At 33.6% G+C, this 10,263-nt stretch overlaps 1 protein-coding gene across 1 annotated transcript; it reads left to right on the top strand.

Annotated features, from left to right (window-relative positions):
- The first annotated feature begins 4,237 nt into the window (after positions 1-4,237).
- LOC125816480 (SH3 domain-containing protein 2) lies at positions 4,238-9,968 on the top strand. Its single transcript, XM_049496092.1, has 10 exons — positions 4,238-4,417; positions 6,020-6,136; positions 6,713-6,782; positions 6,875-7,026; positions 8,226-8,327; positions 8,503-8,703; positions 8,796-8,858; positions 8,958-9,113; positions 9,203-9,277; positions 9,685-9,968. The coding sequence occupies exons 1-10, from the start codon at positions 4,358-4,360 to the stop codon at positions 9,799-9,801; spliced, it is 1,113 nt and encodes a 370-aa protein (XP_049352049.1). The 5' UTR covers positions 4,238-4,357; the 3' UTR covers positions 9,802-9,968.
- The last annotated feature ends 295 nt before the right edge of the window (positions 9,969-10,263 follow it).

Raw genomic sequence — 10,263 nt, 5'->3', positions numbered from 1 at the left:
TTGGGAGTCCATAATTGTCCAAAGTTGATGGCTGAATTAAAAGATTGACTTTTTATATTTAAATTGGCTTAAAACATTTACGATTTTTTAAAGTTATTTGCATTATTTATTTCGATATTCAAACTTATACACATTAGAAATTAAGGCATAATAATACGTTATTATTGTGTTACTGCAGTACTGTAGGCCTATTGTGCTTACGTACATTGTAAAAAACTACTAGTACGCATATTTTCACATCAATTTTACCTAATTATCACCAAACCTTATTTGACTAGTTAGTCACAACTCACATGTCCACAATTTGATGAATATGGCCAATTATTCTTTAATATAGTAGTACTCCCAGTAGATATGCATTAAAAATAAATTATTGAGTGGTGGGGAGTGGGGAATCCATGTCATGTGAGAAAAACAATAATACTTCTATACAATTGCTATACTGATACAAGATAGTATTATTACCCACTGTGTTTAAAATTTAAATATTGTAGATACATGAATTAACCGAAGGGAGTTTAACATTTACCGTATATACTTAAACTATTATTTTAACCATATATAATAGATAATTTTCTATCGAAGGGGGTTTGAATGAACCTCACACCACATATGTGGCTTCGCCCCTGGGTCATGTGTTAGATACGACAAAAAAAAAATAAAAAAAAAATGAATTTTTAAATTATTTTGTTGTATTCAGTCATAAATACAAAATATTATTCTGAAATTATTTATATATATGGTGTGTTCGATACTTCTATAAAAATTAAGAAAATAAATGATTGTTTATTTATTTTCTTGCGTTCGATATGCGACTAAAAAATATTATCTTCAAAGCATATGTATACATTCAACACAAAAATATGAGGACGGAGTGGTGGATTACTTTTATTAAGAAAGTAATTTCTTTTATTTTTAAAGCACTTATTTTCATAAAAAAAAATCTCAATAAACTTGTCTTTGAATATTTGCTAATTTGTGAATTTAATGACTTTTTTTTTGTTGGAATTTTTCAGCGAAGTCTGGTACTTTAGCAAAAATTGAAATAAATGAAAAATTCCAAATGATATATTCTTTTTAAAAAAAGAGAAAAAATAAAATAGGTTGATGTTAACATTGTACACATCTAAGATAGGAGTAATCAGGAATCCAATAACAAGAAAATGAAAAATAAGTGTTTTTATTCCTTTTTTTCCTTTTTCGTGTTTGTCAGGCATTCCACTTCCACTATACAATCCTTCTTAAAATAGTACTACTAAAACTAGAAAGTCAACTATAATATAGATGCTTATTTACATTTCGATCTATTTTACTTGTTGTTCTTATTAAATAAGTATATATAATATAACTAATTATCAGTTTAAAAAATTAAGGTATACTTATTTTTTCATCCTTAAATCATAAATATAAAGAAATAATAATATGGTGCAGAAGAGAAAAATATTAAATAGAAAAAAGTAGTAATAACTAAAAATAAATTAGCTAAATTATCTCTAGTTAAAAGAAATACTAAACAATATTTTTTTTTTCCTTTTTTTTAGGGGAGGGAGGGAGAGTTTTTTTTTTTTTTAAAAATAAAAATCAACTAAATTTTTTAAAAAGGCACTAGTAGTCCTAAAAATCAGCCATAGTAAATAAACGCAAATTTATAACTACAACTCCACTATTATATGCAGCATATATTTCTCATTAAATTCCGAAGTGGGAATTTATTTGTATTTCCACTTTAAATAATTACAGTTTTAGTAAGATGGGACTTTAATATAAACTATTATCACTAGAAAAAGAGTGATTTTTAGACTCATCGTTTGTGTCGGCCATCTATTATTTGAAACAACTTATTAATTTATCTTGTGTTGCACGTTTGGATCCTCCATATTTTTGTTGTTAGCTAAACTTTCTCATATTTGTCTTTGACTCGAGTAAGGATATAACCAACAGTGGCGGATCTAGAATTTTCATTAAGGAGATTCGGAAAAAAAGAGAGCAGTGCTTGAGATTTGAGGTTTGAACCCCACAACCACTAAACCAACCTCTAATCTTATATTCAGGAGGTTCAAAATCAATATATAATCATAAAAATTCTTAAAAATACCTTAAATATACAACGTAATTTTTTACCGAGCTCGGCAGACTCTAGGTCCGCCCCTGTAACCAAGGTAACGGATTCGGAATGATATTTTTGTAGAAATAATTATTGAAAACCCCTTAAGCTTAGACTTTTCTCCAAGTATTTGATACATAGCGTTTATCTGGTTCATGCGGGAGCTTCAATGTTTTAGCGGTAAGGACATAAACAACTAGATAATATAATACATAAGGTGAAATTAAGATATTTCAGATTAAATTTGGAGTTGTTTTTCAGTTGGGTTGAAAATTTAAAGATATTATTCTCATAAATGAACTTCTAATCCATAAATCTTCTTTAACTTCATGCCCAAAATTAGTAGGGGTACTTTTGACTTTCAACGATTATATGAGATGAATTATTCATGTATTGTAATCGTATAGAACTTAAACTTATCGTGTGAAACCAATATGTATCCTAATGTGTGAATTTGTGGGTCACCACAACCCACACACATATAGGCCCTAAATCTAGAAGAAGAAAAAAAGAGAAGAAATTGACATAAATAGCCACACATCAAAATAATAGCTAATAAATGTATATTTTTTGTATATTAATGAATGGCGCACGTAAAATATATACTTTCGTTACAAAATAGTATATGTATTTTTGTACGTCTGGATAACAAATGTAATTATTTTTGACCGATTGGCCTAACTCATCCAAAAAGGAAAAAACAGGTTCCATGACTTAAAAGAGTATCAAATCCAGTCCATGTAAGTGTAACATATCAAGTCAGCCCAGCTTTGGGTGAGCTGGGTTTGGAATAAATTGCATCCAAGAAGTTTTGTTAATTAGGGCTACATGGCTAACCTTTAATTGATCTTTTCATAGTACTCTGTCAGAAACATGATTTATTTAATTTGTTATGATTTGACTGTCTTTGTCAATTATTTTTTTCTCCTTGAAACGAATTGAACATACTAGACAGGTTTTGGGCTATTTGTTCACGGCTTACTCATACCCTCTGCCTTAGCCCGTATGATAAAATTGTCTTCGTGTAGTTTATAGGCCACAAATTCAAGCCATGAAAACACTTTGTATTTCTTGTATTAAGATAAACTTATTACATCACACATCTCGGGGTGTGTCCCTTCCCAGACGTTGTCACAGGGATATTTTGTAAATTGAACTGTCCTTTTATTTGTTTTATGACGTGGTTCATTCTTTCAATTCAAATTTGAAATAGAAAATTTGAAAGTTGGAAAATAGATTTGAGGAGTATTTAAATATCATAATTCACAACAAAATCATATCCGAAAGACATACTCGTTGCGATTACAACAAATGTTATCACCCAAGCAAGCCAGCAACATTATTGACAACTATTTTAGAAAAATCAATAGTCCACCTGAACAAATGATTAATATTCCTTTAGCTACTGCATGTAAAAAAACCAATGATCATGTCACTCTTTATATATGATCAGAGCCCTTTAAATAATAATAGTGCTCTAACAATTTTTGTGATTTAAATATTGTTAGGTTCGAATAAATCGAAAGAAAAAAAAAAGAAAATTGCTCGTGCTTTCAAAATCGTATCAATCGATGGAATGAGACTTGCTTATTCCTTATTCATATCTGATTTTCCTCTCATTTTTTTGATACTTGATTGGCGGGGTTGGTATCTTTTTCACTAAGCAAGTTAATTGGTATTATTATATATACATACTACATATGACCTTAATTGTCTTTATTTTAAGTAATTATTCGCTCCAAAACGCAAAACAGGCACAAATAATAACTTTTTCATTTATTATAAAAAAAATTTAAAAATCAACTTACTTTCCACTCCACTCACTAGCTACAAGCTTTTATGACGATGCGAATATTATAACATATTTAAGATCACACGTTTCAAAAATGTTATATCTCTACAATTTTTATGGCATGTTGAAAAATATATATATTGCTTGAGAAATATTTCTTTCTCAAGCTAAATGATTAATCAAATAGGTTCACATAAAATAAAATTATACTGTAGACATTTAAAAAAAAAATTATAACAAGAAGAAGGGCAACTTGTTGAATTGTTCAAAACCTCAGGGGAAATAGTGCAATTTACAGAACTTGTTCAAAGTGATATTTCCCTATTTTCCGAAACAACCCCATTCGAATTTTCTCATTTCGAAAATTGGCTGTATATCACGCTCCGACGAATCGGACCTAATCGCTCAATCTCAAATCTCTCTGAATTGCTACAGATTTTGAAGGTCCTCTTGGTTCTTCAATGGAAGCGATCCGAAAGCAAGCTACAAGGCTCAGGGAACAGGTCGCTCGGCAACAGCAAGTACGATCGATTTCCTCTCTCTACATATAAGCATTTTGTTACTCTGTAATTCGTAGATTCTGTAGGTTTTGATGTTTGTGTAGTATATGTATTGATCCGTTGTAAGCTAATTGTATTGAATTTTATCGTGTAATTGTTCAGTGATTGCATTGATCTGTGAGAATCGTGCCTTGTTCTGGTGTTTTCTAGCTCAGTTTTTGAATATTCTTTATTTCCTTGTTCAGTTATTTGTTGATTCATGTGTATCCGTAGCTTTTACATATCTAGTGTTTGGTAATTTTAATTTTTTGTGAAATTTATTTTGATTGATTTAAGTAGATGTAAAATACTAATTTTCTATCACTGGTAAAGTAGTATTATATCCTAATAATGCCCAATGATAATCGATTATGTGTATTATATCTTATTGTGGACTGATGCTAGTAAAAGTTTAAATTTGTTTTGATGTATTGTTAAAATATACATCAAAAACATACCCGGTGTAATCCCACAAAGTAGAGTCTAGGAGGGTAGACCTTACCACTACCGCAGAGATAGAGGGATTGTTTCTGATAAATCTTCGGCTCAAGGAAAGATATTGTTAAAATAATCAAAGAGAAAATAATGCGATGTGTACTAAATTTCCCTGGTTGTGGGCAATTATGCTTTTTGCTAGGCCTGATAATCTAGGAATTTTGGATGCTTTGAGGGGATAAACGCATCATCTACGGAGATGAGAATGCATTGTTTGTTCTGAAATGTCTACACTATGAAATCCTTATGACTTACCTTTGGCACTCTTTTTTTTTTTTTGATGACAAGGGAAACCCGCAGCCGCTACCCTTTGGGTGCGCACAGGGTAACTCCCGCTCCTATGCAATAGCTCGCAAACCACATAGGAGAGGTAACCCGCACTAGGCAAGCCCGGTGTGACGAGCTCGACCCAGAAGGCAAACCCCTTGCTTTCGCTGGCAAGAGGTTTTGAACTTGAGACCTCCAACATGGAAGTCCCAAGCCCAAACCACTGCGCCACCACTTGGACTTTCTTATAATTTTGTTCAGTCTTTTGAGATATTAGCTATTGAAAATGTCGAACCTGAAGCCCTTTGTTATATTTTAGGTCGGGTGTGTGGTACTCAAATTCTTGTAAACAATCTTGCAACTAACTTTTGAATGCTCTTCAATTTATTTATGAAGTGATTTTTCTTGTCCAAATATTGCAAACTATAGTAGATTGAGTCATATTTTCTTGTATTATAGTTATAGCTTAGGAAATTAATATTCGAGAAGAAACGTTTTAGGAGGTCAGTTAGTCTCCTGGAAGATTGAGTTCAAAGTCTTACTTACATTATGATAATATCTATTTTGTGGCCCATGATTTCCATCACAATATTTATCAAGGCCTCTATCAAGCTCCTTCATTTATAGATTCTTGATCCAGGTTAGCTTGTCCAGCTTTAGCTTTGACCTCATGTTTGTGGCTCCAATCATCTATATCTGATCTCAAATCTTTGCTCTTTAGGCTTTTCTTTTTAATGCCTAGTTCTGGTATTTAGTTGTTGCAATTGATCAAATTACTGTTTTTGAAAGTCCTTAATATTTTCTTCACTTCTCTCCTTTCAGGCTGTCCTCAAGCAGTTTGGGGCAGGGGGATATGGTTCAGATCTTGTGACTGATGAAGCTGAGATGCAGCAGCATCATAAGCTCGAAAGGCTTTACATATCCACTCGTGCTGCAAAGGTTGCTCTTGTTAGCTGATAATTTTCCCTTTTCCCCCTGATTTGTAGGTGGCCTTCGCATTGAGATTAGGAAGTTGAGTCTCACTTGCATATTAGTTGATGTAATCTCTTAATTAATCTCACATTTTATCTTCTGTTGCATGGTATATCTGTTTGATTGTAGTTTTACATAATCAGAGTTTTGAATATTCTCATTTATAGAATCTTATTGTAGATGAACTATGCCACATACAGACATACTTGTAGTGCTTTAGTTGCATTACTTTGAATCAATCAACCAGTCAATTACTTCTCAATTCAAAATGAGTTGGAATTGGTTATGTAAATCCTCCAAAATCCATTTCTGCCCTAATCTAAGTTCTTTTTGTTCTAATTTTAAATATTTGCTTTCTAAGGAAAACTAGATATTTTCTAAATTTCATATTTACAGCTACAAAAATAATTAGTTTTTGTTCCTATATAAACCGCTTCTTTCGTTCCTAGTTATATTTCTTCTCCTTTCTAATTGGAGATACATATACAGAGTCTTTGAGCTAAAGCGTGAATAAGAAAACATTTGTCATCTTCTGAAATGCAGCATTTTCAAAGGGATATTGTCCGTGGTGTTGAAGGCTATATTGTTACTGGGTCTAAACAAGTTGAAATTGGTCAATTTCTGATCTCTTCCTGATGATTGTTTTTTTAAGGCCAAAAGCTAATCTTACATATCTGTTGACCACCATGGGCTTCTCTCCAACAGGAACTAAACTGTCAGAAGATAGTAGGAAATATGGCGCTGAAAATACTTGTACAAGTGGTACTACATTGTCAAAAGCTGCATTAGGTTTTTCACGTGCTCGTGCTCAGATGGAGAAGGAGCGAGGGAATCTATTGAAAGCCCTTGGAACACAGGTTAATGAGATAGTCTCATTTTTGTAACCTTCTCAATTATATATAATGTCACTCCCTGGAACAAGTAGATCTATTTAATTCTTATTTTGGATGCATATTTTTTGTGGTTCATCTTTAGTATTAGGCGGAAATTGAAATGAATTGGCTCCAACAATACTCTGTACTCATAAAATTCTTCTTGTCTTGTGGGACCTTTCTATGTTTTGTGCATGTGTATATCGCTCTTCTTAAGTGCTTCCTTTTTTCTTCTAATCCAGGCATCAAATTAGGCAGAGAATCATTTTGGACCAGTACTTCTTGTACTGTAACAACCTTTTTATTGTCGGGGACCATTTTTTCTGCTAAGCCATCTATTGTTTTGGCCATGGCGTGATTTTCCTGGGGAAATATAGTTGTAGTTTTTTTATTAAACGTTCTATGTTTTGTGAGAGTTTATTGTAAATTGACATGTTTTATGCTACATGGAAGCATAATGCAATCCCTCTCTTTATCCAGGCTTGGGACCAGCAATATGAGCAAATTCATACTAGGTTCTTTTTTAACTTTTAGAAAATGTCAGTTTCTTTAAAATGCTGAGCACTCTGTCAAATATAATGAACGAAGGACTAGTGGAAACTTGGAGAATGGTATTCATTATATTCCTTGCACATCACAAACCAAGCTGGAGATGTCTTATTTATATCATCTGTTTGTCATGTGGTATCTCTTTTTAGTCTTCCATGAACCTGGGACATGTTTAAAGCTTTTGTTTTGGGCTAAATTAAGCCTCGTTACAATAAATGAAGTCAAGTGTAAAGCTGTAGGTTCTTGAGATTGACCTTGGTCGTACTTGAAGTTCTTTGGGTAATTCAAAGAAAAGGGGGTTGGATTTTGTCCCATTAGATCAAAGATGAAGTGGATTTATATGTTTCTCTAGATAACAATGTTCTTTAAGGTTCCAAAATCACGCTGCATCAATCAATTGATGATTTTGGTTCCCTATGTTCTATTTGTATCAGCAAAGATTTGATGAGCACTAGAAATGTTATTTATTTTAGATCAGAGAGTATCCTTTTCTTCACTTATGTTGAAGTTCAGAAAGACATTTCAGTTTGGTCTAACCGTGTAGGACTTATGTGTGAAGACCCTTCAATTGTTCTCTGTCCGGCATGCCAATCTGTTTCAAGCCATCTACTTGACTGTTGATGTTGTCTTTCCAGGTTGCAGAACCATTAAGGGCCATGGTGATGGGAGCTCCATTGGAAGATGCTCGACATCTTGCTCAAAGATATGACAGAATGCGGCAAGAGGCAGAAGCACAGGTATTTAGTTGCTTCACTGTTTAAAATTGTAAGGCGGGGCTTCAAAACAATTTATGTGGCAATTTATTCTTACACATAATGTGTTGTTTTAAGTTACTTTGATGATAATAAAATTGTTGGAGCAGTTAATTGCACTTGCTAGATGCCAGTTCTCTTTTCTGACTAACCTAGATAGGCTGTTGAAGTATCCAAACGACAAGCTAAATTGAGAGAAGGAACAGGTCATCCTGACATGGCATACAAACTGGAAGCAGCTGAAACAAAGCTAGATGACTTGAAGTCAAACACAAATACATTAGGAAAAGAAGCCGCAGCAGCTATGGCTGCTGTTGAAGCTCAGCAGCAAAGATTGACTCTCCAACGATTGATTGCCATGGTAACCATCCTCCTGGAGCTATGTGCTGTTAAAAGACGCCACATAAAGTAAATTTGACTATTATAAATGCCATTTTTCATCTTTGTGATTAGGTTGAATCAGAACGGTCGTACCATCAGAGAATCCTTCAGATTCTTGATCAGCTAGAAGCCGAGGTACGTGTGATTTGTTTAAAAAAATTCTGAATATGATGGACTCCAACTTATTTTCCCACTTTACTTGAGCAACTGAGGGCAATTTGTTTTATGATTCAGATGTTATCAGAGCGCCAGCGTATTGAAGCAGCTCCTGCTCCTGCTCCTCCCGTGGATACTATGCCTCCACCTCCCTCTTATGAAGAAGTAAATGGTGTCTCTACTTCACCCGTTCAGAATGGATCAACTGATAATATGGGTTACTTTCTCGGAGAAGTGAGTATTTTGAAATTTCAAGTAGATGAAATAAATCTACCAACTCGTTGAGTGCTCAATAACTTTACTTCTTTCTCTGTTGGTAACAGGTCATGTACCCATATCAAGCTGAATCTGATGTGGAGCTTAATTTGTCTGTTGGAGAATATATCGTTATTCGCAAGGTTTGTTAGTTTATTTTGCTCTGCATGGTGGTGTCATGCTTTTATGGTATTTCTCATCTAAACTTGAGAAATGACTTTAAACAAAAGGATAACTTTCTGGAAGTTTATGGGAGCCCGTGCCTGATATAGCAGTTACAAGTGTTTTACTGAATATCCTCAGCCTGTGATTCAACTCCTACTGATCTGAATTGATATTTTGCATATTGGCAACCTCTACGGCTAATAGACTTGTAGAAGTATATGATGCTTGAGAGAGTGATGTTCTATCTCGGAGTTGGCTGTGCTGTAACATCTGTGTTCTGCTAGAATTCTCTCTGTCAACTGCAGCAGTGTATATTTTTCAAATGGTTGATTTTGTCCAAATCTCTTATAGATAACTAGCCAGTGTGTTACATTGGTTTTTGCAGGTTTCCAACAATGGTTGGGCCGAAGGTGAATGCAAGGGCAGAGCAGGATGGTTCCCTTTTGGTTACATTGAAAGAAGGGATCGCGTCCTAGCTAGCAAAGTGGCCGAAGTTTTCTGAAATGCAGGGATTTCTTTTATTCTAAAGGAGCCATCAGATTTCTGTATCTTCTGCTGCTTGCAATCGTTGCTGCCTTTTTGTAACATTCTTTATGTTGTCCCCTTAAATACTCCTTATAGGGGTCTTTTTTGCATTCTTCTTTTTGTTGATGGTTTATTTGATTTTGTTAATTCCTCTTTTTAAGGACTTGGAGATTATTGTTGTATGTTATGATTAATTTTGTAGCAATAGCTATCTTAGTAACATCTGTTCCTCTCGCAACTCCTTATAATTTGTTCCGTTTTATATTGGATTTCAGAGAATGTGAGCAAATAATCCCTTTAGCAGATAAGAGATAGCTCCTTGATAACATTGAAGAATTCTGTATCAAAACATTTCTAACTGCAAAGTCTGGCCACATCACACTAAAAAGATCGTATAAAATAAGCTTTGGTCCTTTTGAATGTAGCCAGGTTGGTATAC

This window comes from Solanum verrucosum, unplaced genomic scaffold, assembly GCF_900185275.1.
Source record: "Solanum verrucosum unplaced genomic scaffold, falcon-dt-bn FXZP01000261.1, whole genome shotgun sequence".
Taxonomy (NCBI): Eukaryota; Viridiplantae; Streptophyta; class Magnoliopsida; order Solanales; family Solanaceae; genus Solanum; species Solanum verrucosum.
This window is presented reverse-complemented; position numbering and strand designations above follow the sequence as displayed.